The following is a 26,910-nucleotide window of genomic DNA, read 5'->3' as shown; positions in this document are numbered from 1 at the left end:
TAGACCCGCTGGTGAACACCAGCAGGCGCCTCGCAGGATCTGGCCAAAGATCCGTAGAAACCCCAGCACCCTCCGAAAGAAGGAACCCCCAGAATCAAGACCTCCAATTTTTATTTTTTGATTTTTTAAAAAAAACAACACACCAACATTTTGCCTTAAATCGCCTTCCTTCGCGCTCCTCTACCGCCACCTAGTGGCCAAGGTGAGATTAGGTCAAACTTGGACATTTCTTTATTTTTTCGTTTTTCGCTGAGCCTGCAAACCTTTTCAGACTTGCCTCCGGGCGCAGGAAGCAGGAAGCACGTGGCGCCAGAGAGCAACTTCCTCCTCTGTTTTCTTCCAGTCCCTTTTCAATCCCAGTTGCGCTTCTCCTGCCTCTGGGACAGAGACGAAGAGCATATATATGCCGCAGAGATTGTATTTGCAAGAAGCGGCGCGGCTGCTTCTTGGATCCCGGCATCGACAGCTTCTCTCCCAAATCTTTCGCAGGTTGGTAGAGGGGAGGAAGGTTGCCAATGTTTGCTTTACCCCCTGCTCCTCCGCCTTGCCTTTTTCTCCGCTGCAAACCGAGCAGCGCTCGGAGGATCTGGCAGATTCCTGCAGATTAAGTGGCTGTTAATTAAATAGGCCACAGGAACAGATCCAGGGCGTGTGTTTGTTTTTGTGCGTTTGTGCTTCTTTCCTGGTACGTTGGCAACCCCTTAGATTGGGAAGGAGAGGTGGCAAAAACGAGCGGCCTCTAGTCTTGGCGCCCCTGGATTTGCTTTCCTGGGAGTAACCCCATTAATCACAGGTTTGCGTGTGCGGGTGTAGTTTTGAAAAGACGTTTACGGGGTGTGGAGGAATAGTTTCACAAGTTGTGTGTCTTTGTTTCTCAGTTTGATCCTATTTTATATGTATTTTATGTATTTATATTTTATGTATTTATATGTATTTTATTCATTGTGACTTGCAGTTATTTTATTGATCATAGTTTAGTAATTATTGCAATTGTTCGGAGTGAATTTCTATTTAATGATCATTTGCTGATGTTTTGAGGGTAAATTTTATTGGGTACTATTATATTCTAATCAATTATTGAACATTACGTTATTTGATATAAGTCGTATTTTAAAGTTACGCTTTATTACAACTTTTGTACTGGATCAGATTATTATAAGGCGTGTGTTCTTTGTGGTATTCAGTATTTTGTTGCTGTAAACTGCAATATAGAATAATAATAATAAATAATAGATTTTTACTTATACCCTGCCCTTCCTGGTTCAGAAAGGGGGTATACAAATTAAAAGTGAAATGAAATGTGGGAACCTGCCTTATTGCTGATCCAACTAATTCAGTATTGTCTGTATGGAGAGCAGATGTTCTAAACCAGGGTTTCCCAAACTTGGGTCTTCAGCTGTTTTGGAACTACAACTCCCATCATCCCTAGCTAGCAGGACCAGTGGCCAGGGATGATGGGAATTGTAGTGCAAAAAAAAACATCCTGAGACGAGACCCAAGTCTGGGAAACACTGGTCTGGACAGTGCTGGTGCTAAGGAGCTGGGAAAGAGGCACAGATTGCAAAAGGGGACATGATGTTGGCATCTGTCACTTTCAAGAGACCATGGAGTGCGCCTCTGCAGGTGAAGCCAAACCACTGCATGAACAGCATCAAAGTGACCTCCTTGGGGCGCAAGCCTGGGCTGTGTGTCTGGAGGTCCAGATGTGGTCCAAAGGAAATCAGGGCAAGACGTTGGGCACCAGCTGGGCTGCAGGAGTTGCCGGAAGGAGGCGGACAAGGAGCCATCCAACCGCCTTAGGGATTCCACTCTGAATTTGTCTTGGGTTTACTCCTGAGCATTTTCTCTCCCAAAGATGTCCCACAAGGCAGTGGAGATTTAGGATCAAAGTCTTCCTTCTCCCCGATGGACTCTCTTCCCAGGTGGACAAGCCCCACTGGCCCCTCACTTCTCTCTACAAGGGCTTCTTGACCATTGGACCCCCTCTGCTCACTCTTTCTGAGCCTGTGTTCGCTCCCCTCACCTGGTTTAGCCAGCCAGCGGGGACAAGGAAAAAGAGAAATATGAGTTTTTGTTTTTATTTAACATGATTTATATGCTGCTCTAGGGACACAGGTGGCACTGTGGGTTAAACCACAGAGCCTAGGGCTTGCCGATCGGAAGGTTGGTGGTTCGAATCCCCACGACGGGGTGAGCTCCCATTGCTCGGTCCCTGCTCCTGCCAACCTAGCAGTTCGAAAGCACATCAAAGTGCAAGTAGATAAATAGGTACCGCTCCGGCGGGAAGGTAAACGGCGTTTCCATGCACTGCTCTGGTTCGCCAGAAGCAGCTCAGTCATGCTGGCCACATGACCCGGAAGCTGTACGCCGGCTCCCTCGGCCTATAGAGCGAGATGAGCGCTGCAACCCCAGAGTCGTCCGCGACTGGACCTCATGGTCATGGGTCCCTTTACCTTTATATGCTGCTCTCAGCTGGGAAGTTCTCTTCCAAATAAAAGCGTCATCTGGTGGGCAGCCCCCTCTCTCTCCCATGCCTCTTCTTCGATCAGGGATTGCAAATACCTGCAGGGGCTCCTCCCGATGTTGCTCTGGACTCCAGGGGCACCATTATCACTGACCATTGGACACACTGGTCTCTGCGAGTCGGAGGTTGGGGGTCTCATTCCCAAAATGATTAATTTAATTCCATCCTCTTCCATCTTGGTCCTCCTTTAACAGGTAGCTGTGGTTGGAAAAACGTAGGCACACACCTGTTGGATTTCTGCCTGCATCTCAGTCTGTACATTCCTACACTTGGGTGGCCATCTGGCTGGTGTCACGATGGCAGCGACATCCTTGATTTGCTCCGGGACGGTGAGCAGGTGAGAGATTTTTTTGCTGTCCGCTGAAGATGCAAATTAAAGAACTGAATTGGAATGATCATTGTAGCAGAAGTAATTGTCAGTAATAGCAACATGATAGTGATAGTAATTTCTATAGTGTGGCTTCAGATAGCTCAGTTAGTAAAACATGGGATTCTTAATCTCGGGGTCATGGGGTCAAGTCCCAGGGTTCAAGTCCCAATGTGCTTGTCGGGGACCTGCAAGACCTGGGTTCAAATCTCTCACCCTCTACTCAGCCATGAAGTTCACTGGGTGGCCTTGTGAGCCAGTCACAGTCAGCTTGACCTACCTCATAGGGTTGTTGTAAAGATAGAAAAATGGGAGGAGAACATCGTGTGCCACCTTGAACTCTGTGAAGGAAAGGTTGGATGCTAATGTACTAATAAATAAACTTTTAAAATGTCTTGTTTATCTTTTCATCCCATTTTCCTTCCAGATGTGTTTGAGGTGGCTTATGGGATAGATGTTTTATTATAAAAATCATAAACATGCGTAGTTTTCTCTTTCCTCCCCCCGCTTCTCCCTCCTCCTAAGCGGGTTGGGCTTGATGACCTTGTGGGGTCCCTCCCATCTCCTAATGGCTTCTGAGAAAGCCCGACTGCAGTGCTTTTGTGCATTTTTGCAGGGTCAGCTCCGTGCTCAACCGAGACGTGAAGCAGTTTGGGAAGAAGTTTATGTTTGATGGGAATGAGGAGACTTGCTGGAACTCAGATCAGGTGAGATGCAAGAGAAAAACTGCAGTGCTGGCAAAATAATCCATTTTTTTTAATTGATTGGAGATCAATTTTATTGCACTTCCAGCAGTGACAGTAATAATAACATGGAGCTGGAGTACTTGCAAGGCTTTCCCTCCATTTATATCTTGGTCTTCCTCAACAACGCTCCTGCAAGACAGGCTGATCTTCATATTGTCCCTGTTATTATTTTTTGAGTCAGGGGATTTTTTACTGAAGTTTCCAAAATACAATAATAGAAACAAACTAATCTACAAGAAATAACGAGTAGAAAGAAGCTAAAGAAAGAAGAAACAGAAAAAAAGAAACTGCAAGCCCCTCTCTACTCACTGTTTCTTAACTTTCATCCCTTACCTTCTCTGTAGAAAGCAATTATTTTTAAAGGTTTTTAATTGTTTTTCACTGATAATTTCATTTTTCTTTTTTCGCATGGTTTTTCTTTTTTGGTTAAATAATCAAGCTGTATATAATTTTTAGGAAATAAAAGACATAAATAATTCTGTCTCGTCCCAGCTCAGACTCACTCATCCATCAAGCCCAGTACTAAAGGAAGGAGCTAGTCCTCATGGTTCAAAATAAAAGGGTTGGCTTTGGTCAGGTATATAGGAACTCATTATCCCAGCTCAGACTAAGATCACCCATCAAGCCCAGTGCTGTTCTTTAGGGTCCTGTGCAGAGGGAAGCCATTCGCAGAATCATAGAGCTGCAGAGTTGGAAGGGACCCCGAGGGTCATCTAGTCCAACCCGTTGCGATGCAGGAATCTTTTGCCCAACATGGGGTTCCAACACACGACTCTCCGATTAAGAGTCTCGTGCTCAGCTTATCTCATGACGCAAAGCAGGGACTGAGCCTGGCGATTTCACTTGCAAGCTGAACTCCAGCTTTATTAACATGTGATCTTGAAATTCTGGTGCTGAAGTTTAGTGCTAGTTTTGGGCTGTGAACCCCCCCCCCAAACCAAGGAATCAGGACAACCAATTGGGGTCACAAGTTAATGCCAAAAAAATCCAACCTTGTCCAATAGACCCCAAACAGGGGTCAAAATTTGGTGCTTGTTTGGTGCCCCTCTCAACGGAATAATCGACACTCAAACCAGGAGCCATAGGGCAATTACTCAGTTGGGGGGGCATGAAACAAGGGGTTTGTGGCACAAAACAAGCACTAAACTTTGGCATCAGTTTGGGAGGATTCAGAGCAGGCATAGGCAAACTCCAGCCCTCCAGATGTTTAGGACTACAATTCCCATCATCCCTAGCTAACAGGACCAGTGGTCAGGGATGATGGGAATTGTTGTCCCAAACATCTGGAGGGCCGGAGTTTGCCTATGCCTGGTCCAGAGTTTTAGGGTCACATGTTGATGAAGCTCTGAACTCCTTGTTTCCCCAGGGAAGGGCTCCTTGCAGTATTTTTTGTATTGCCTGGGGGAGGGGGGTGGAAATAAAACATTGCAGTTTTGGGTTGAAATTCCTCCCCTTGAGCTAAAAGGTTTGTCCCTGATTGACGGCTGCTGTTGGTTTCTGCTGTTGGTCTTAGGGTGCCACCCAGTGGTTGACGCTGGAATTTCCACAGGCTGTCCGGCCATCCCAGATCCAGATCCAATTCCAGGGGGGATTTGCTAGCCAAAAGTGTGTTGTGCAAGGTAAGGACAGCGGTAGAGGCAGAGGCAGCAGTTGCAAGACTGCTTCTTGGCTTGCTAGTAAAACTGAATGGCTGCGTTGCGAAATGGTGCATGTCTAAAAAGTGTGTCACCAACATGGAAAGTTTGGAAAGCTCTGTTGTGGACAGTATGAGGTTGGGGGAGATGGTAAACGTTCATTTTTTTCACATAGTGTGCATGCAAGGTTTATGTATCAGCGTCAGGCAAGTAGGTCCTTCTTCCATTCATTTATCAGTTTTCGTTGGCCGAAGGACATGGCAAGGAAGTGGAATCTGCAATACACAAAACACAACCCCAAAACCCCACCACCCGCCTTGCCTCAATCAAAGAACCCTGTCCCCCCCCCCCCCCCGTTAAATATTACCCTTTCCACATCTCCTTTCAAATTTCTCCTAGGCTGCCAGAACAGAGGCGATCTTTCCCCGGTGGCGGAATTCTACCCTGAGGATACAAATTCTCTGCAAATATCCTTTTTTTCCCTTCCCTCCCAGTTCACTGGGACTCGGGATGGAGTCCAGAATTTCATTTTCCTTAACTGTTCCTCCCTCTACCATTTCTCCCTCGAGGAAACTCCTCTCGACAAACTCAAGATCACCTTTGAAAACAGCACGGATTTCTTCGGACGGGTGATTGTCTACCAGCTGGATGTCCGTGGGGTGAAACTTTGACCCTGGAAGTCCTCATGTGACTGTTTTTTTTATTTTGTGCCTTTTTCACAACAGCCAAAACCTCACAAATCCGATTCTGCAGTTGTTCTGCGTTGCTTCTGAAATGGAAGTGTCTCTTTGCCCCGGTTTGCAATTTGAGGACATCCCATAAGTTTACTTACGGCGGGAATACAAGTTGTAGCAATAAAAAAATTGAATTTTATTTTGACTGAGATGATAAATATTACTAAAGAAACAATTGTTTGTTATCCGAATTAATGCCTTTGATGATTCTAATGTAAACATAATGCCCAAAGAACTGGTCTTACACACGATCTTGGCAGCTCAATTGGTAATTGCAACTCAGTGGGAAACACCCCAAAATCCTACACCTGGAGGGTTAGTGCTGCTCACTCTGGGAAATGGAGGAAATTTGAGATTTCCATGAGGACTAGAACCTCCAGGTGCTTTTTATGCAGTTTGGTGTCCGTTTCTCACATGGCCATCAGCACTGCAGGGGGTTGGACTAGATGACCCCTGGGACCCCTTCCAACTCAACAATCCCGTGATTCTATGTACGATGGGACAGTCATTTTCAAGACGACTCTTCTCACAAGTCTGGCAAATCTGAAACTAGACTTTCACGTGGACTTTTGTCATTCTAACCCGTGTGCAACTGGGCTCATTCTGAGTGTCTGTCAGATACTTTTCTTTTTCGCCTTTCCGTTGTTGTTCATTGTTCTCTCTGTTTCATATGCATCACAAAATGAAATAAAAATATCTTTGCAACAAGAGGAGTCTGGATAGCTCAGTCGGTCGGAGCGTGGCACTGATCATTGCCAAGGCTGCAGGCGCGATCCTTGTGTGGGACAGCTGCATATTCTGCCTTGCAGGGGGTTGGACTAAATCAGGCACCCTCAAACTTCGCCCTCCAGATGTTTTGGGACTACAACTCCCATCATCCCTAGCTAACAGGACCAGTGGTCAGGGATGATGGGAATTGTAGTCCCAAAACATCTGGAGGGCTGAGTTTGGGGGTGCCTGGACAAAATGATCTTCAGGGTTCCTTCCAACTCTGATTCTGTGAAGACAGTCCATAATTTCAAAAGGTGTCTCCCCTTCCCAGGAGTGGCTGGCAGACTCCAAAAGCCAAACCAGGGCACATTTTCCACCCAGTTGGCTACCACTCCCTCCATTTGGGTGTTGCTGCTGATCTTAGGGCTATAAGCTCTGTGCACTCAGCTCTCACCTGCGGCTCCTAGATGCTGCCGGCATGTGACAGCGGCCACAATCCCGGGAACGGCTTTGGCCAGCTAAGCCAGGGGAGGGGAGCCGATGGACCTCAAACTCTTCGGGAGTCAGGGGCTTCCCTTGCAGGTGCAGTCAGGCTCCGGGGGATGGAGTGACTGAGACCAAGAGGGGGTCCAACGGTCAAGAAGGCGGCTCAGGACCGCAACACCTCAAGGGCCACCTCTCCCCATATGAACTGAACCGGACCCTGAGATCATCCTCTGAGGCCTTTCTTTGTGGCAACATGAGAACAGGGCCTTTTTCAGTGGTGGCTCCCCATTTGTGGGATGCTCTACCCCAGGGAGGCTCACCTGGCCCCTTCATTACATACCTTTAGGAGCCAAGCAAAAGCATTTCCCTAGAACCAGGCTGATTTTAGATGTTTGTGGGAGGGAAGACTTACTGGTTTCTTTGTTATAGTGTTATATATTTTTGTGTTTTATACTGTAAACTGCTCTATGATCCTAAGACCGTAGGCTGGTAAAGACATGTAACAAATAGTGAACAATAATTTATTTTGTATTATTATGCCAAGATATTCATTCCTTTATTTAAAAAGAAAGCTCTCACAGCTGCTCACCTGGAGTCCTGGTTCGTCCTAGGTGAGCGGAAATAAGCAAGCCTGCTGTTTAAGACAAGCACAGTGTAGCAGAGTTGCCTGCTTAGCAGTTTCAGCAAGTTTTCTAGGGACAGAATAGTTTCTTCCATTAATCAGGGATGTTCAGTTGTTGTCATTTCAAATTTTAAAAATACAGTACATAGTACTTTTTTTTTAGCTCGGGAACCAGCAAAATTCTCTCTCCCATCGCACGCATCCCAGCTCAGAACAGTTTGCAAGCAGCAGCGGGGAAAACATCAGGCGCCTTCTGATTTGCAGCTTGGCTTGCTTCTGCGAGCCACCTGGAGTTCCTTTGCCTCCAGAAACTTCTCCTCTGGCTGGAGTCTGGATTTCAGGGGTTCCAGAATAGTTGTGGTGCTTAGTGGTCATCAGGTTGATAAATGAGACCTCCGGGTACAGGGCGGTATAAAAATTCAATAAATAAATAAAAAATAGTAAGCTGATGGCAACAAGCAGGTTGGGGGGGGTCTTGTCTTGCCATCAAACCTAACCCCTCCAGTGCCCCCTCTTTCCACGAGGGCTGTAGTAAACTTTTAAAAGCCCGGTGACTCTCAAATATCCAACCCTGTCTCATGTGCCTCAGATCAGCCGCTCAGTGCAGAAGGCTTTCCCTTGATTCCACCTTCAAAGCAGAGAGAAAAATGGTGGGGGGCAGGAAGAAGGCCCCCCCCCAGTCTGACAAGAAGTCCTGTTTCACTCAGGTTCTTTGCTCCGCAATAACTTGAGGATATGTTTTTCCATCACGTGTTGCACTAGGGAAGGGAGAGGGAAAGCAAAGAATGAATTGATTGACTTGTTTTTTTAAAAAAAATAATAATACAGAATTCCAGTCTACATTTATTTACTTCAGTAAATTTATGCACCTGTTGATTTATTTCTTTAAAAAAAGAATTTCAACTTATATTTATTTATGTCATTAAATTTATGCACAGCTTGATTTCCCCCCTTAAGTCCCCTCAAAGTGGTTTTATGAGCAGCTTAAAAGAATAAAGGCAATAAAGAGTAAAAACAACTCTTCCTTGCTGATGTTCTCTTTGGAATGCTTTAAACCAGGGTCTCCCAAACTTGGGTCTCCAGCTGTTTGGGGGCTGCGAGTCCCATCTTCCCTTCTGTGGAAAACAGCTGGAGACCCAAGTTTGGGAGACACTGGTTTAAACTAAAAACAGGTCAAAACGGACATCAGCATTCCTTGCACTTATATACACTTTCATTTTCCTCAAAGTGGTGAGCATTTTTCTCTACTCTGCCACCACATTTAATCCTCACACACAACCCTGCCAGGTAGGTCAGGCTGGGAGAGGCCGTGACCCCAAGGTCAGCAGCCAGCGAGCTTCATGGCCAGTGGATTTGAGCCCTGTTTCTCCCAGGTCCTTGTCCCACTCCCTAACCACTACGCCCCGCTGCCTCTTTTACGCGCTTGGTGTGTGGGTGAGGGCCATAAAGGGCCTCCTCGCGAGCATGCAAGCCCCGAAATGCTTTCCCAACCCACTCTTGGAGGTTCTCCGCCATTCTAAGGTAGCTGGCTCTGTCCATGGGCGCTCCATTGAGGAATTGGAAGAAACTAAGAAGGCTTGGGGGACGCGGGTGGCGCTGTGGGTTAAACCACAGAGCCTAGGACTTGCCGATCAGAAGGTCGGCGGTTCGAATCCCTGCGACGGGGTGAGTTCCCGTTGCTCAGTCCCTGCTCCTGCCAACCTAGCAGTTCGAAAGTACGAAATGCAAGTAGATAAATAGGTACCGCTCCGGCAGGAAGGTAAACGGGCGTTTCCGTGCGCTGCTCTGGTTCGCCAGAAGCGGCTTAGTCCTGCTGGCCACATGACCCGGAAGCTGTACGCCGGCTCCCTCGGCCAGTAAAGCGAGATGAGCGCCGCAACCCCAGAGTCATCCACAACTAGACCTAATAGTCAGGGGTCCCTTTACCTTTTTTAAGAAGGCTTGGATGAGGTCAAGGGGGACCCCCACCTTGCCCAGTCTCCTGGATGCCCCAACAGGAAGCTCCCCACAGGCAGAAGGACCTCATGAGCACCACAGTCCCTTGACATGGGACCCTCTGGCCCCTCCCATGTTTCCGAACCCACCTTTCTTGTGTCCCAGAGCGACTGCCAGGTCCATGGGGGTGTATCCTGAATCTGCCTCGGTTGTGAGATCAGCACCATGGGCTGAGAAGAGGGAGGGGAGACAAATATTTTATGCATTTTATTTTAGTGCTATGGTCCTTTTTTTTTTAACTTTACACACACATTATTTATTAAAGTCCAAAGACCCACAAAAGCAATTTCAAAAGCAAATACAGCAGAAATACATTCCTAGGCAGCCATTGTGTTTTATCCAGAGTGTGTTGGTTTCTATTTCATATTGCCCTGGAGAGAAATTTTGCCACGGCCAGGGTAATATCATTTGCCTTACCCTCAAGGCGATACTTGAGATAGAAGATTTCAGGATTTCCAGGCAAGTTTGCCGATAAGGGTTTAATTAACTGGTTTCTGCCTTGTTTATGCAGCCCAGAATGTAGTAAGAGATGTCCACAGGTTGCATGTGATCACTGTATGAAATATCCCATAGTCTCTGCCTCAAGGATTTAAGGGCAATATCTTAAAAAGCAGAGACATCACTTTGCTAACAAAGGACTGTATAGTTAAAGCTCTGGTTTTCCCAGTAGTGGTGTATGGAAGTGAGAGCTGGACCATAAAGAAGGCTGATCGCCAAAGAATGGATGCTTTTGAATTCTGGTGCTGGAGGAGACTCTTGAGAGTCCCATGCACTGCAAGAAGATCAAACCTCTCCATTCTGAAGGAAATCAGCCCTGAGTGCTCACTTGAAGGACAGATCCTGAAGCTTAGGCTCCAATACTTTGGCCACCTCATGAGAAGAGAAGACTCCCTGGGAAAGACTCTGATGTTGGGAAAGATGGAGGGCACAAGGAGAAGGGGATGACAGAGGACGAGATGGTGGGACAGTGTTCTCGAAGCTACAAACATGAGTTTGACCAAACTGAGGGAGGCAGTGGAAGACAGGAGTGCCTGGCGTGCTCTGGTCCAGGGTGTCACAAAGAGTCAGACATGACTGAACGACTAAACAACAACAATCATAACCCAAGATATGTTTCATACAACAAACAGCGTGAGAACACAGGCAGAGTCTATTTTGATACGATCTACCAGTCAGTCTGCCATTTAGGGCTTCAGATGGGAATACATTTAATCTGGGTTTGGGCTGGGTGTTCACCAGTATGCGGATGATACCAGCCTTAAATCAAGCACTGCTAGGAGTCGTTTCTTTCCGTTTTCCAATGTATTTCTTATCAATAAAAAAATCCAGACCGACACGAACAAATTTTCCTTCTCAAAGTGTGGCCCAGAGGAAAAAGTTGGGAGAACCATGGCCCTAACCACTGCACCACACTGCCTCAGAGATGTTTAAGTTGCCACCAAGAGAGAAATATGCCCTATAGCATATTTCGCCACATCAAAGTCCATTGCAGGCAAAACAGGGAGCTTCGTGGCAACTCCAAAAAGCCAGCAGAGGCATTGTGGCAAAACCCAAAAATGCTTCCATGGACTTACAAAGAGCTGGCAGCAAACTACTGCACTCACAGTAGAGGTAAAGGGACCCCTGACCATTAGGTCCAGTTGCGGACGCCTCTGGGGTTGCGGCGCTCATCTCGCTTTACTGGCCAAGGGACCCGGCGTACAGCTTCTGGGTCATGTGGCCAGCGGGACTAAACCGCTTCTGGTGAACCAGAGCAGCGCATGGAAACGCCGTTTACCTTCCCGCCGGAGCGGTATCTATTTATCTACTTGCACTTTGACGTGCTTTCGAACAGCTAGGTTGGCAGGAGCAGGGACTGAGCAACGGGAGCTCACCCCGTCACGGGGATTCGAACCACCGACCTTCTGATCGGCAAGCCCAAGAGGCTCAGTGGTTTAACCCACAGCACCACCCTACTCACAGCAGACCTGATGAAATTAATGGACCCACGTTATTATCGCTCGGGGGGAAGGCCCGTTGGTTGACCCCCTCGTTCTCAGCTGTGGCCGAAAGGAGGCAAACTTGGCTTCTCCATCCCAAAATAAGATTGTCACTCAGGTACAGAAGCACATTCACCCGACACCACTTACCTAGCAAGGCCTCAATGCATTTGACGTGGTTCCCGCGCACAGCATAGAGGAGAGGGGTCCCGCCATTCTGCAGAGGCAACCGAAAAGCATCAGCACAAGGAGGAAAAAACACCCCCACACACACACTTTCTTAGGCAAATAGGCAAAAAACTGAAAATCCTTTGTTAAAAGATATCATTGAGATTTAGACGGAATATAAAAGAAAAGAGAAGATAGTTATAAAAGGGGAAACCAGTGAAATTTACAAAATATTTGTAGAATTGGAGAAAGCCTACACCCCCCCCCCCACATGGCCTGGCTCAGAGGGCTGGCACTCAGAGCAGGTTGCTGGCATCCGCCCATCTTGAGAGTCCTTCCTCTAAAAATAAATCAAGGTTCTAGTCCTCAGCTTTCTAGAGTGTTTCCCAGTCTTCCCTAGAGATGCCCTCTGTATGCACAGACGGTGCTCTGACGGCTGAGCTGCAGCCCTTGCCCTTAACAACAAAATAGGTTTCCAGACCTCATGGTTCTGAGTACAGGGCTGATTTATATAGGAAGCTCTCTTTTACTGAGTCCCTCTTATTCAGGGTTGTCTACACAGACTGGCAGCTGCTCTCCAGGGTTTCAGGGGATGCCCCCAGCCTTCTGAGGGTCTTCTGGATACAAATCAGATGCTTAACCTTCCCCTAGAAATAAATCAAGATTCTAGTCCTCATGACTCTGAAGCAGCAGCAGAGCAGAACTGGACAGGAAGATGCCTTATACCAAATTAGACCACCGACCTGCTTAGCTTAGCCCTGTCCACACTGGCTGGCAGCATCTCTCCAGGTGTTCACTTTCCTAGGTCTGACTGGAGATGCCATCAGGAATGGAACCTGGAACCTTCTGCATGTAAAGCCCCTCTCCTATCCTACTTCTTAGGGGTGTTGTGAGGCTGAAAACTGGCCGAAATGTGGCAGGGGGTCAGCAAACCCTCAGACCTTGGGGGGGGCGGACTATATTGGGGGGGGGGAGAACGAATTCCTATGCCCCACAAATAACCCAGAGATGCATTTTAAATAAAAGGGCACATTCTACTTATGTAAAAACACACTGTTTCCCAGACCATCTGTGGGCCGGATTGAGAAGGTGATTGGGCCGGATCCAGCCCCTGGGCCTTTGTTTGCCTACGCATGGACTTTCAGCCTTTCTCAACCTGTGGGTCCCCAGATGTTGTTGAACTACAACTCCCATCACCCCTAGCTAGCAAGCCAAGAGACTCAGGGATGATGGGAATTGTAGTCCAACAACATCTGGGGACCCACAGGTTGAGAACCGCTGGACTAGATGATCCTCAGGGTCTCTTCCAAGTATAAAAATGCTGCAACCCTTTCCCATTGGGAAGTCGTCCCATCCTCTGGATTGCTGCGGCTGCCCTTTCCCGAACCTTTCCCAACTCTGCAGTATCCTTGTTGAGACAAGGCAGATCTGTCTAGGTGCTTTGGCTGTTGATCTCAGACCCAAATAATCCTGGTTTCTGCATCAGGCAGATGCAGCGTTCCTGTTAAATCAGCCCTTCCTTTGCCTTCATGAGGACTGGAATCCTGGGTGATGTATGTATTCCCATTTACAGCCAAGAGGTGGCAGAGGAGGGCGACCGAGATGACCAAGGGCCTGGAAACCAAGCCTGATGAGGAACGGTTGAAGGAGCTGGGTACGTTTAGCCTAGGAAAGAGGAGATATGATAGCAATCTTCAAATATCTCAAGGGCTGTCAGAGGGAAGAGGGGACAAGCTTGTTTTCTCCTGCTCTGGAGGGCAGGACTCGAACCAATGTCTTCAAGGAAGACATTTAGCAAGAACTTCTGACAGTAAGAGCTGTTCAAGCATGGGATGGAAGGTTGTCGACTCTCCTTCCTTGGAGATTTTCCAGCAGAGGTTGGGTGGCCATCTGTCCTGGATGCTTGAGCCGAGATTCCTGCCTTGCAGGGGGTTGGACTAGATGACCCTTGGTGGCCCCTTCCAACTCTACAATCCTATGATTCTATGAATGCGGGGCCTGCCAAAAGCTGATTCAGGTCGGCAGGGTCATACCTGCCCCCCTTCCACCCGCCGATGCAAAAGTTACCCAGTCGTAAGTGTTGATGTCCACGTCCTTCTCCAGGAGCAAGGTGACGATGTCCGTGTAGCCCCCCATGCTGGCGAGAGACAGGGCGCTCTCCCTCTCCTTTGCAAGGACGTGGGGGTCTGCACCCTGGGGAGAGAGGACACACAGGGCTGCAGCCGCGGCAGGGAAAATGCGGGGGACCCCTGCGCTTCCCCCTCCCCACCGCACGTTCCTTACCCATTGCAGCATGCTGCGGATGGTCTCAATCTCCCCAAAAGCCGCAGCCCACATCAGCGGCGTGAAGCCCCGCTCGTCGGGCTTGTTTAAAAGGTTCTCGCCTGTCAACATTTCCAAAATTAGGGAGCTTATTGACACAGGGGTAGGAAAGTGCAGGGGTCTTCATGTAGGCCGCACAACGGTCTTTCCCGGCTAAGTGAATTAAGTTATGGTAGCATTTGGTCAGGGGTCAGCAAACTTACTGCGCCTTGGGCAGGTGTCTCCAGTGGCGATCACTCGGCGGGCTAGAGGGCGGGGGAGCGCGTGCCCATACGTGTGCACACATGCTATTTCCGGTGCACTTCTGGGTCGGAGGAGCACCGGAAATAGCTTGTGCGCGTGTCCACGGGCCTCCTCCGACCCAGATGTGCACCAGAAATAGCACATGTGCATGCATAAATAACGCTTGCGCATGAGCACAAGCTATTTCTGGTGCTCCTCTGACCCAGAAGTGGGCAGCCACGCAGCACAGCGCCAGTAAGAGTGGGCGGCAGGCATTGCCACAGGCCGGATAAACAAGTCCCTCTGGCCTTATCCAGCCCGCGGGCCTTAGCTTGGGGACCGCTGCATTTGGTTTTACAACAGATTTCTCTCATTCTATGCACTGTTTGTTTTTAATTTTTGTGATTTTCCTGAGCACTGGCTGGAATAGCTAATGATTTAAGCGGTGCAATTGGGGCGGGTGATTAATAAAACTAAGGGGGCAGTAGAAGTATGAAAAGAAGAGAATAAAAGAAGAGAATAAAAATTTGAAAAACCATGTTTCATCTGTTGTGCAATAACAAGTAGGTTTTGAGGAGGGTTATTTGAAAGAAGAAATATTGCACTGATATGTTAAGTGTTGCTGAATAATGATTTGATATAACCTTGCCTGGAGGAGAATTTTGCTGATCATAGTAAATAGCTGTCAAATGATTAAATAAAAGTTTTAAAAACATCTTAAATAAATAAACTGACCCTGTGAGGCAGACTCTAGCTAGTGGGCAGGAAGTCAGAAGCGGGTGGAGGGGGCGGGGTGCTCCTATCTCACCTTTCCTCAGATTTTCTTTCAACAGGACCAGTTCTCCCTGGGCTGCCAACTGATGAATAGAAAGAGCTGGAAATGTAAAAAAACAAACAAACAGGATTTCATTGAGAACTGAAGAAGGGAATAGAATGCAGTCTTACAGTAAGGGACTGCACAGAACCCAAATTCCAAGCCAGTTTTTGCAAAATGATTGACCTGTTCTATAAAATATGCAATGGTATTCAAACCATTCTTGTCTTTGCATAATTAATCCTCAGAGGGAGGAGGGAAGCAGACGCCTTTCATGATCGCTAGAAATGTCATTCACTGGCAATCATGAGGGATGGAAACTTGACTTTTGGATTAATGCCTTTAAAAATAAATAGAATAAAATGGCCTGAGGAGGGGAGGGCGGATTTGCTCTTGAGCCCTCTGTTCATGAAGGGAAAAGGAACGGCTTGGTGGGTGTTAGAGACCATTGGGAAGTCAATTAATAGGGAAAGCAGCACAACAGAATCATAGAACCCACAACCCTGCGATTAAGATTCCTGTGCTCTACCAACTCCGTTAACCCTGAATCTTGACTGATTTTTAACAAAAAACAAATTGATTTCCCTCTTCAAGGTGCTTGTCTTCTTGAACAACAAAAAAGTGTATAGCCCGTCAGTTTACCAAGTGGTTTGGGAAGTCAGTTCAGAGGAAAAGCAGCATAACAGGATCGTGAACTTTGGCTGATCTTAACAAGGGGCTAGTCCTCTAGAGCAACAGGGAAAAATGTATAAATGGGGAGAACTGAAGCAACCTTGGCTTCAGCTGATTCACAGCCCCCGCCCCCCATTCCCCAGCTAATGGAAAGCAAAAATGTTTTGTGGCACAACAACAACTCACTGTCCAAAGTGGCCGGCAAGGCAGATGCCTCGTTGCCACGCTGCCGGTTGGTCAGGGTGGTCGCCAGCTTGAGACTGCTTCCATCTGCATTTTTGAAGAAAGACAGACAAAAGATGTTAAACCTGGAACCTTCATTTTTCAAGGACCGGTTCTCTCCATGCGAACCAACCTGGACCCGGCAATCACCACCTGAGGCCCTTCTTCATGTGCCTCCTCTGTGAAAAGTCCAGAGGGTGGCCACACAAGAACGGGGCCTTTTCTGCAGTGGCTCCCTATATGTGGGACGCTCTCCCCAGGGAGGCTCGCCTGGCACCTTTGTTACTTATCTCTAGGCACCTGGGGAAAACATTCCTCTTTTCCCAGGCCCTTGGCTAATTAAACAAATTAAAAGGTATACACATTAAAAGTGAAACGAAATGAAATATCCTTTTTGAGGAGAGGCGACCGGGTTTGAAGACTTGCCATTTGGTGCAGGAACAGCTTGGTTTGGGTCATCTTTCTCCTCCGAGTACGGATACAGCCGCAAGATGACTGATGCCTGATCGTCCTCCGGGTCGCTGGCGGGCATCTCTGAGTCCTTTGAGGGGGCATTGTGGGTCATTTCGGCGACAGGAGCTTCTGGAGAAATTGTGAAGGTGTCTATGGCGGCGGCAGGTCTACAGCGCCCTGAGAGCTTTGACACAGCAAAGAAACAGGAGCACAAGAAACTGCCCTCAGACAGAACCAGACTACTGGTCGACCTGCTTGTGCACTGCCTACCCTGACTGGCAGCTGCTGTCCAGAATCCAGGCATGTCTGTGTCATTGGGGATTGCACCAGGGATGCAAAGCAAGGTGCTCTGCCACTTCTTCAAAATTAAAAAGATTCTAGTCCTCATTATTCTTCCGAAAGCTGCCTTGTACTGAGTCAGGTGGGGGGCATTCCCAACCTCACCAGCAGATGCCCAGGACTGAACCTGGAACCGCCTTCAGACAAATTGTGCATTCTGTGGGAAGGGCAATAGCTCTGGGGTTAAGGATGAGGCGCTAGTCCTCATGGTTCCAAGTAAAAGGCTGGTTAACAGGAGCAAAGGAAGTTTATAGACAGTGAGGCCACTGGTCCACCAAGCTCAGGGCTTCCAATACTGACTGGCCGGAGCTCTCCCGTGTTTCCGTCTCAGGGGGAGCCTCTCAAATTCCTACCTGGAGATGCCACTGAGAATTGAACCCAGGCCTACAGCATACAAAGTATTATTATTATTATTTATTATTATTTATTATTATTATTATTATTATTATTATTATTATTATTATTATTATTATTATTATTATATTTTATACCCTGCCCAACTCTACTCTGATTTGTTTACAACCCTTCTGAGGTCACCCCCGGGCCAAGTCTTGGAGGGGTTTCCTGCCTCCAACACGTGACGTAAAAACTCACCAGCCTCTCCCATTAGAAGGGCGATGACGTCAAGTTTACACATAGCCCTTTAGAAAAAGTTGGCGATCATGGTGCCGCCAGATCCGCTTTGACGCATCTCCCCCTCTCTTTGCTCCCTCTGCCCGTCCGCGCAAAACTGAAAGTAACTTTCTCTTCCCACGATGCATTTGCAGCCGCTCCCGCGGGGTGGCGGCGGCGGCCTGGCCCTTTAAGAGCTTCTGAATGAGGTTGCGGAAGCCGGGATTGTTATGAATGAGCGGCGCAGCTCAGCCTCCGCCCCGCCCTCCAGCTCCGCCAATCACCGGCCACTAACTAAGAGGAAGCGCTTCCCCCGAAGGACGGTTTAAAGGGCCAGCCGTTCAATTGTTTTCTTTTTTAAAAACCCTCCAGAAAATTTGGTTTTGATTATGCTTTAATGCATTGTATTTATTTAACGTATTCATTAGACCGCTGTTCTGAGCCAACGCCCGTCCAAAGCAGCTTCCAACTGACAACAATAAAATACTGTTTTTATTACCCTATAAAACTGTTTTTAAAAAATATTTTATTTTTTACAAAATACTACAAAATTTAAAAAGTTAAAACACTCCACATAAACTTTAACAGCTGTCATCCTCAGAACCAATGAGCACTGAAGATGACCCAGAGGCTTTAAATGTTTTAACAGCAGGCAGCTATTGCACTGGTCCAGCCCCCTGCAGGCCGTAGTGATAATCTCTTCCATCCTTTGTCACCCTAGTGCTTCCCAGATGGTTTGGACTACAAGAAGAAGAAGAGAAGAGTTTGGATTTGATATCCCGCTTTATCACTACTAAGGAGTCTCAAAGAGGCTCACATTCTCCTTTCCCTTCCTCCCCCACAAGAAACACTCTGTGAGGTGAGTGGGGCTGAGAGACTTCAGAGAAGCGTGACTGGCCCAAGGTCACCCAGCAGCTGCAGGTGGAGGAGCGGAGACGCAAACCCGGTTCCCCAGATTATGGGACTACCGCTCCTAACCATTACACCACACTGGCACCACACTACAACTCCCATTAGCCTCAACCAGCATTAGGGTCTACGCTGAGTAGAACCTCAATGGTCTAAATCATACCCAGAGTAGACCCATTGAAAGGAATGACTTGTATCGAACTGAGTCCTACTCAAAAATTAGACCCACCGAAAGCAATGGACCTAAACTGGTCACTTCTATTCATTTCAGTGGATCTACTCAGTGGCATAGAATTGTATCATAGAATTGTAGAGTTGGAATGCAGACCCTCCAAGCACCCCTATTTTCCAGGGACAAACCCGGATTTACAGAAGCTGTTCCGGTTTCTCATATGAACCCGGAATGTCCCACTTTTCCTTAGGAAGCCCCTATTTTTACTGAAGAAACGTTGAAGGGTATGGAATTATGCAAGCCCTGAGCCAATGAGATAGGTAACTATATAACCTTTAGAAGAAATCTGAAGGCAGCCCTGTATAGGGATTTTTTAAATTAATGTTTAATGTTTTATTCTGTTTTTATATATGTTGGAAGTCACCCAGAGTGGCTGGGGCAACCCAGTCAGATGGGCGGGATACAAATAATAAAATTATTGCTATTTTAAGGGAATAGGATGTCCCTTTTTTCATTGGAGAAATGTTGGAGGATATGGGAAGGGACACTCAGAAGCATCTAGTCCAGCCTCCCGCAATGCAGGGATACGCAGCTGTCCCTTATGGGGCTCGAACTTGCAACCTAGGCATTATCAGCGCCACGCTCTAACCAACTGAGTAATCCATCTGACCTATAGTTTGAAAACTTTCCAGGGGAAAATGAAAGAGAGGTCATTTGCAAAGGCACCCGTTTCTGTGCCAGACAAATCTAAGGCCAGCTGAAATTCTAAAGGCGCATATTAGGGAGTAAGCCCCATTGAACCCTGGTGGCCTCACTTTTGAGCAGCCATGCATTTATTGGCTAGAGTGGGGAAACTCTTGCATTCGGCCAGGAGGGACCTCCAAGGCCCCTTATGGCTGGTCTGTCTCGACAGACAATGGAGTGCGCCTCCAGGGGTGAAGCCAGCCAACCGCCTTAGGGACTCCATTCCGGATTTCTGGGGGATATCCAGGACTCCTGAGCCTGCTCTCCTCCCGAAGGGACCCCCCAGTGGAGAGTTGGGGTCAGAGTTTCCCTTCTCCCCCTGGTCGAGCCCCGTCCGCCCCTCACTTCCCTCGACAGCGCCCAGTGGGAACCTTTCTCACCGGACGGTGTTTCCGAGCGGCTCCCCTTTCGGCGCTGCACGCGGCCCGTCGGAAGTGGCCCGGCAGCTGTCCTCCTTGTCCGGTGCCGCGGCCCGCTTTCCCTCCCGCCGCTTCGCGCTCTCCCCGGGATCATGGAGGAGCCGGAGATGCAGCTCAAAGTGAAGAAAGGTAGCGGCGGAGGAGCCACTTCCGGTGGTGTCGCGCCCAAAGGCGTCCGGGCACGAATGGGGAGGGGGGCGCGCAATGATTCGCAGGAGCGCAAAACCGCAGCCAGGATTGTGTGTTTGTTTTAGGGAAGCGCCCAAAAAGCGGCCCCAGCCCCTCTTTTCCCAAGCTCATGCCTTCAAACTGAACGCCATGCGCCAAGAGCGCCTCTGAGCATGTGCAGATAGCATTCCCCTGGCAGAAAGCCGCCTTCTCTCCTGGACACGCTGGAGCCCCGGAATGTCCTGCATGAGCAGGGAAACGATGTTTTATTGTTTACAGTGGTACCTCAGGTTACATACGCTTCAGGTTACAGACTCCACTAACCCAGAAATAGTGCTTCAGGTTAAGAACTTTGCTTCAGGATGAGAACAGAAATCGTGCTCTGGCAGCGCGGCAGCAGCAGGAGGCCCCATTAGCTAAAGTGGTGCTTCAGGTTAAGAACAGTTTCAGGTTAAGAACGGACCTCCGGAACGAATTAAGTACTTAACCTGAGGTACCACTGTATTATTATTATTAAATCATATTTAATCCACAGAAAGAATAATAACATTATTCTTTCATTAGTATTAATATTACGCCGTTGTAATTCCCTTCATGTCAATAGTATGTAGTAGGGGGGGGGGACAGAGTCATAGCCATTCCCACCTGTGTTTATTGTGGGGGGGGACACAGTTGTGTTGCATTGGAAATGGCTTGCATTAGACCCATTGAAAGCAATGGCCCTGTGAGGTGGGTGAAGAGGTCGCCCCGTGTGCTTTGTGATGGAGTGGGGATTCGAACCCTGATCTCACAGGTCCTTGCCTGACACTCTCACCGCTACACCCCACTGGCTAGACCTTCTGCAATGATGCAGCTCTATAAATTAAGTAGGTAACTAAATATGGGGAAAGCAAAATGTCACTTAGAGAAGGATCTGAACAAAATTCCTGGAAGCCTGAATCTGTTTTATTCTGGATTGTTTTATCTCAACCACATTGTGATTTTTTTCCTTTAAAATACAAAGATTTTTCCTTTAAAATACAAAGTGTTATAGAAATGAAAATAATAATAATTGCAATTAAAAAAAGGCACCTAGACATTCTGTTGTGACCACAGCCTAGGTTTAATGTACCATTTGGTAATTAGGTTATATATATGAGTTTCTAACACTGGTAATGGTTGTAGTAGTAGTAGTGATGATGATGGTGGTGATGATGATGATAGCTGTCTGGAAAGGATTTCCTGGCTTGGCAATGAAGCTGCAATTAAAATTAACATCTCCCCATTCTTCCTAGTGACAGACAAGTTTACGGAGAGCATGTATGTCTTGGCCAACGAACCTTCTGTGGCTCTGTATCGGCTTCAGGAGCACGTCAGGCGCTCCCTCCCGGAGCTGGCCCAGCATAAGGTATGCCACCTTCGAATCCAGGAGTGAAAAAACTCAAATACGCACCATGCTTCATCATGGACCCTGCATTGCAGGGGCTTGGGCTACGTGGCCCTTGGGATCCCGTCAAATTCTGTGATTCGCTAGCACCAGATAAGCTAGCTGAACCTGCCCCACTTCAGTGTATCTTTAGGGGTTGTGGGGGTCACTGTTTTAAACAGTCCTGCCTTTCTCCAAAGAATCCTGGGACCCGTGGGTTGCTGAATATAGGGAGGCCCCTATAGTCCCCTCTCAGAGCCAGTATATGCAATTCGCCAAGTGCATTTTGGTGCTGTAGGAGACTCTTGAGAGTCCCATGGACTGCAAGAAGGTCAGACCTCTCCATTCTGAAGGAAATCAGCCCTGAGTGCTCACTGGAAGGACAGATCCTGAAGCTGAGCCTCCAAGACTTGGGCCACCTCAGGATAAGAGAAGACTCCCTGGAAAAGACATTGGGAAAGATGGAGGGCACAAGGAGAAGGGGACGACAGAGGACGAGATGGTGGGACAGTTTTCTTGAAGCTACCAGCATGAGTTTGACCAAACTGCGGGAGGCACCGGAAGACAGGAGGGCCTGGCGTGCTCTGGTCCAGGGAGTCATGAAGAGGCAGACACGACTAAACGACAAAGCACATTTTATACCTGTCAGCCCTCTGCAACCGAGAGATTAGCTTATATGGCGCAGCTGTATAAATTAAGTAGGTAAATAAATATGGGGAAAGCAAAATGGTTGGCGCCTCATGTCTCCACCATCTGGAGGTTCATGCCTGGGGATCATTGGATCTGGACTGTTTTCACACACTAATACAAAATCCTGTAGAATCTATCAGTTCTATTTTATCTGCACAATTGGAATGAATTTCAGGAACCAAAATGCTTTTCATGTGCAGACTCAGCAGGAGTGGTGAACAATGTTATAGTTAATTGTTGTTGCTTGTCTTCACTTACCGCACTGCCCTACTTACAGTTGGGAAGAATATTCCTACGTTATGAATGGTCCATGTCATCATTAAGAAAAAGAGGTTAGAATAGGCCAATAGATATGTGGACTGTCTCTGTATCAAGTGACTTTCTTCTTTAAGTTCTCAAAGCTCTTAACCAAGCTCAGGGTTGTCCTCTGAACTAGCCAGATGTTTAACTGAGAATCAATCAGTCCGTCCATCATTTGAAAAATAAGACTTTGGAGCTGTCTTGCCTCAAAATGGCAACTGGACATTCCTTTCTGGCAACTGCAACCTTGGTTTAAGGAGCCATTTGGTGCCTGGCTCATATATCTGAGTTTTGAACACAGCCCAAAGCTCCAGTTCCAAGGGAAGAGGAATTGAGTGTTAAATCATCTTGGGAATTGTAGCTCTGGGAGGGAGAATATGGGTCTCCTAACAGCTCCCAGTACCATGGATGTACAGTGGTACCTCGGGTTACAAACACCTCGGGTTAAAAACACTTTGGGTTACAGACTCCGCTAACCTGGAAGTAATACCTTGGGTTAAGAACTTTACCTCAGGATGAGAACAGAAATCGTGCGGTGGCAGCGGGAGGCCCCATTAGCTAAAGTGGTACCTCAGGTTAAGTACGGTTTCAGGTTAAGAACGGACCTCCAGAATGAATTAAGTTCATAACCAGAGGTACCACTGTAGTAAAATCCTATATCAGAGAACCTGCCAGCCTTCAAATGTTGTCACCTCCCAGTGTTCCAGCGGAGAGTCAGATAGGATGGATGAGTGTAGAAACATGTGCAAGCCCACAGCTAATGCTTGAAGTTTTATAGTGCTTTTATAGTTTGCTGGAAACAGCCCAGAGTGGCTGGAGCAATCCAGTCAGAATTATAAAATTACTACGACTACTACTACTACTACAGAATTGCCAACCCTGCCCTCCATCAGGAGAGGGCCATTTCCCTCATCTCATTATATTTTGTATTTATTGATTACATTTCTTTCTCACCCTCTTTCCTCCAAGAAGCTCTAGGCGGCGTGTATGGTTCTCCCTCTCCCCATTGTAGCCCTCAACAACCCTGTGAGGTAGGCAGTTGTTGTCATCGTTGTCGTTACGGTACAGATTTGCGGGCTTCTTCATACAGCGAAGCCAGCCTTCGCAGCACAGAAACAGAACAGGGTGCACAAATGCAAGCCCTGAAAACGAGATAATCAGCCAACTCTAAAGCAACACAACCATCCATGCAAACTCCTGAAAACGACAAAACCATTTCATCGCATATAAAGCTTATTTTTCCATAAATAACTGGGTTACCGGAGCTGCTGGTGGTGAACATGAGTCTCTCTTCTGCTCCACCCCTGTCTAATCCTCACAACCTCCTGCGAGGTAGGCTAGGCTGAGGGGCAGTGACCCCAAGGTCACCCAGCCAGCTTCCTGGCCCAGTGGGAGGATTTGAACCTCGGCCTCCCAGGTCCTACGTGTGCAGATCATTCTCTGGAGGGAGGGGTTGGTTCTTACTGGGAGGGGGAGATGTTGGAGGAGAGGGTATTTCGGGTTTTGTGAAAAGGGATAGACAGTCAATACAACAGGGAGGGCAGATGTTATCCGGGCTGCTTGTTCCCAAACTTATTTAAAAAGTCCCTTGTTTAATTTAGGGGCTTGTATTAATAGTGGTGCCGTAGGGAGAGCAGGGTTTTGGAAGAGAATGCTAGCAAAATGGAGAAGGTCACCCTGCTGTCTTTCTTCCTTAAAAAAGAAAAAATTCACCAAGGATTTATTCATCTTTTCCAACTAGGCAACAACTCACGGATAAGCTGCCCTGGCGAGAGAGAGGGATTTGTTATTCCCCAGCTCCGAGTTAAAGAAAGCAACCTCCTCCCTCTGTTTCCCCCACCCCTTAGCTATCTTTTGGGGACTGGGATCTGCTGTTTGTTCCTCCCCTGTCCCATTAATGTGCCGTTAATTCCATTGTCTTGAGCATTAGCCAGCTTAAGCTAATGCAAGTCATCCAAGGGAGGCGATCTGAGATTTTTTGAATTTTCTGGACTTGGGGGGCATGAGTGTGTTTTGCATTAAGCCACAGCTACCTTTCATTCACCCCTTTAGTTTTTTAAAAAAGAAGTTAGTGGGCCTTTGGGGTTGGCATCCGTCTATCTCGGGAGGCAATGAAGTGCACCTTTGAGGGTGAAGTCAAGCTGTTGGAAGGTTGCAGCACCTGAGACCAATGCGGGAGAGACATATTGCATTGCAGCCGGGGCAGATGAAGGCGTCTAGTTGTGCTGCTGCAGATGCACCAGGGCATTTCCTCTCTGTGTGCTACTCCTGGCACAGCCATTCCTCCTCTCATCACTGCTATGGATGCAATCCTGACTGCAGACATCTTTGTAAGACACAGTCTGCCAACGGTCCCATAGAGCACCTCCTTGGGGATCCTGCCATCTTCCATTCTGTGCATGTGGCCAAGCCAGAGTAGACATCGCTGAGACAGGAGCACGAACAAGCTGGGAATGTGGGCTTGGGGGAGCCCATTTTGGTTTGAGACTCTGTCCTGCCATGTGATGCCCAAAATCTTCCTGCTGCAGCACCTGTGACCCAGTGTTAGAAACTCAGATATATAAGCTCATCACCAAATGGCTCCTTAAGCCAAGGTTACAGTCACCAAGACAGAATGCCTTGTAGCCATTTGGAGGGCGGTTGGCTCTAAAGTTGTATTTTTCAGTACGACTTTTTGATTCTTTACATTTATTCTGATTGTGTGGATAAAATATAACAGATAGAATTCTACAGGATGGGGCCTTAGTGTGTGAAAACAGTCCAGATGGGGGAGACGTCAGGCCCCATCCTGGCACCTGGGCATCTTCACTTGGTTGCAAGTGGCTGATAGCCAGGTACAAAATGCGCCTGGCAAATTTCGAGTGCTGCTGTGACCGTATAATAAATGTTTGATTGGCTAAGGCGTTTGTTTTCTCTGCAAAGGAGGTGACCCATTGTGTCTCTGAACCTTGGCTTCTGTGGCTAAATCTGCTGTCCACCTGCAGGGCTTTCTTGCAGATAAGTTCAGATATTTAAGCATAACAGGCCAGACTTATTTTGGAGAAGTCGGAGGCTGCCCATTGCCCCTCTGAATGACTCATGCAATTGTAGAGTTGGAAGAGACCCCCCAAGGGTCGTTGCAGCCTTTTCTCCTTGGGCAGTTTGTGACCAGAACCCCCACCCCAAAAGCACTAGGGTTGGGTCTTTGGATGTGCTGCATGGCAGTGTTTAGCGCATCAAGCTAGAACTGAGGAGACCCAGGTTGCTTCTTGGAGATCATCACCCTGTCACCTTTCCTCCTTGCAGGCCGACATGCAGAACTGGGAGGAGCAAAGTCAAGGGGCCATCTACACCGTGGAATACGCTTGCAGGTACTTGGGGGAAGCCTGTAGGTCTGCATCCCTATCCCAAAGATGCTTCCCAAGCACCCATAGATAGGCTGCGGTTGGGGGGAAGGCAGCAGAGGGCCTCCGCCGTTGATCCCCATTTCCATGGCTAACTGTACTAAGCTGAAACCAAAACCCACACTGCTTAAAATTAGAATTCAGACTTCCAGGTATCTCATCGCAGCCATGAGAACTCGGAACTTGGCATGCAATTCAGAAGTCTAGTGACCCCGTGAAGGGAAGCTATAGTCCCGCTCTGTTCTGCCTTGGTCAGAACCCACCTGGAGTCCTGTGTCCTGTTCTGGGCTCCACAATTTGAGGAGGATATTGAGAAGCTGGAAGTGTGGAGAGGAGGGCAACCAAGATCTGCTAACCATGCCTGATGAGGAACGGTAGAGGGAGCTGGGCATGTTTAGCATGGAGAAAAGGAGACTGAGAGGAGATATGAAAGCCACCCACAAATTTCTCAAGGGCTGCCACATGGAGGAGGGAGCAAGCTTGCTTTCTGCTGCCCCAGAGGGGAGGATCCAAATCAATGGCTTCAGGGTAAAAGAAAGGAAATTCCAACTCAACATCAGAAAGAACTTTCTGACAGCAAAATAAAAATAAGTAGTAATAATGCCGTCTCAGGTGCTCTCTCTCTCTCTTTTCCAGTGCCATCAAGAACATGAAAGACAGCAGTGTTTATTTCAAGAGCATTGAGGGTCTGCTCAGGCACACCATTGCAGTGAAAGACCGCCTGAATGCTGCCCGCAGGTAGCTCCAGGAAGCCCCCACGAACCCCCCTCCCACCCCCAGAGGAGTCCCAAGAGGCCAAGAGAGCAGCAGTGTGCACTGTGTTGATTGTGGCTGACTTTTTAAATTAAATATTGTTAATATTAAAGCTCAGCAAGCAGCAAGCCGATAACAGAATGTTTATTGCAGTGGTGGGAGGGTGTGTGTGTGTGTGTGTGTGTGTGTGTGTGAGAGAGAGAGAGAGAGAGAGAGAGAGAGAGAGAGAGAGTGTCTTCCTGTGTGCTGAGAGTGAGGGTTTTTCCTACATTCCTTGTGCTTGGGAAAGGTGTGGCAGGAATATGTGAACTGACCTTATCCCAAGTCAGGACTTTTGGCCAGTAT

The 26,910-nt window shown here is 47.8% G+C and overlaps 3 protein-coding genes across 3 annotated transcripts; 2 read left to right on the top strand and 1 right to left on the bottom strand.

Moving 5' to 3' along the window:
• The first annotated feature begins 272 nt into the window (after window positions 1–272).
• Window positions 273–6,713, top strand: NR2C2AP (nuclear receptor 2C2 associated protein). Its single transcript, XM_053372632.1, has 6 exons — window positions 273–489; window positions 2,719–2,861; window positions 3,508–3,598; window positions 5,151–5,256; window positions 5,671–5,738; window positions 5,826–6,713. Exons 2-6 carry the CDS (start codon window positions 2,821–2,823, stop codon window positions 5,940–5,942), a joined length of 423 nt encoding a protein of 140 aa, XP_053228607.1. The 5' UTR covers window positions 273–489; window positions 2,719–2,820; the 3' UTR covers window positions 5,943–6,713.
• Window positions 6,714–7,707: 994 nt separating this feature from the next.
• On the bottom strand, window positions 7,708–18,346 carry RFXANK (regulatory factor X associated ankyrin containing protein). Its single transcript, XM_053372550.1, has 9 exons — window positions 17,605–18,346; window positions 16,645–16,800; window positions 16,183–16,266; window positions 15,319–15,384; window positions 14,250–14,350; window positions 14,034–14,159; window positions 11,949–12,015; window positions 9,909–9,989; window positions 7,708–8,582 (listed from the first exon to the last, which is right to left on the bottom strand). The coding sequence occupies exons 1-9, from the start codon at window positions 17,645–17,647 to the stop codon at window positions 8,524–8,526; spliced, it is 783 nt and encodes a 260-aa protein (XP_053228525.1). The 5' UTR covers window positions 17,648–18,346; the 3' UTR covers window positions 7,708–8,523.
• Window positions 18,347–19,843: 1,497 nt separating this feature from the next.
• BORCS8 (BLOC-1 related complex subunit 8) lies at window positions 19,844–26,693 on the top strand. The gene is made up of 4 exons (XM_053372549.1): window positions 19,844–19,995; window positions 21,309–21,421; window positions 25,715–25,779; window positions 26,449–26,693. The coding sequence occupies exons 1-4, from the start codon at window positions 19,959–19,961 to the stop codon at window positions 26,552–26,554; spliced, it is 321 nt and encodes a 106-aa protein (XP_053228524.1). The 5' UTR covers window positions 19,844–19,958; the 3' UTR covers window positions 26,555–26,693.
• Window positions 26,694–26,910: the final 217 nt, after the last annotated feature.

The sequence above is a fragment of the Podarcis raffonei genome, chromosome 18 (genome assembly GCF_027172205.1).
Source record: "Podarcis raffonei isolate rPodRaf1 chromosome 18, rPodRaf1.pri, whole genome shotgun sequence".
Taxonomy (NCBI): domain Eukaryota; kingdom Metazoa; phylum Chordata; class Lepidosauria; order Squamata; family Lacertidae; genus Podarcis; species Podarcis raffonei.
This window is presented reverse-complemented; position numbering and strand designations above follow the sequence as displayed.

Coding starts and splice junctions, on each gene's coding strand:
- NR2C2AP (XM_053372632.1), top strand. CDS start 2,821: ATGGCAGCGACATCCTTGATTTGCTCCGGGACGGTGAGCAG. Junction 2,862..3,507: donor TGCTCCGGGACGGTGAGCAG/GTGAGAGATTTT, acceptor GCATTTTTGCAG/GGTCAGCTCCGTGCTCAACC. Junction 3,599..5,150: donor CTTGCTGGAACTCAGATCAG/GTGAGATGCAAG, acceptor TGTTGGTCTTAG/GGTGCCACCCAGTGGTTGAC.
- RFXANK (XM_053372550.1), bottom strand. CDS start 17,647: ATGTGTAAACTTGACGTCATCGCCCTTCTAATGGGAGAGGCTG. Junction 12,016..14,033: donor ACATCAACACTTACGACTGG/GTAACTTTTGCA, acceptor TTGCCTCTGCAG/AATGGCGGGACCCCTCTCCT. Junction 8,583..9,908: donor CGCTCTGGGACACAAGAAAG/GTGGGTTCGGAA, acceptor TCCCTTCCCTAG/TGCAACACGTGATGGAAAAA.
- BORCS8 (XM_053372549.1), top strand. CDS start 19,959: ATGGAGGAGCCGGAGATGCAGCTCAAAGTGAAGAAAG. Junction 19,996..21,308: donor GCAGCTCAAAGTGAAGAAAG/GTAGCGGCGGAG, acceptor CATTCTTCCTAG/TGACAGACAAGTTTACGGAG. Junction 21,422..25,714: donor CGGAGCTGGCCCAGCATAAG/GTATGCCACCTT, acceptor TCCTCCTTGCAG/GCCGACATGCAGAACTGGGA.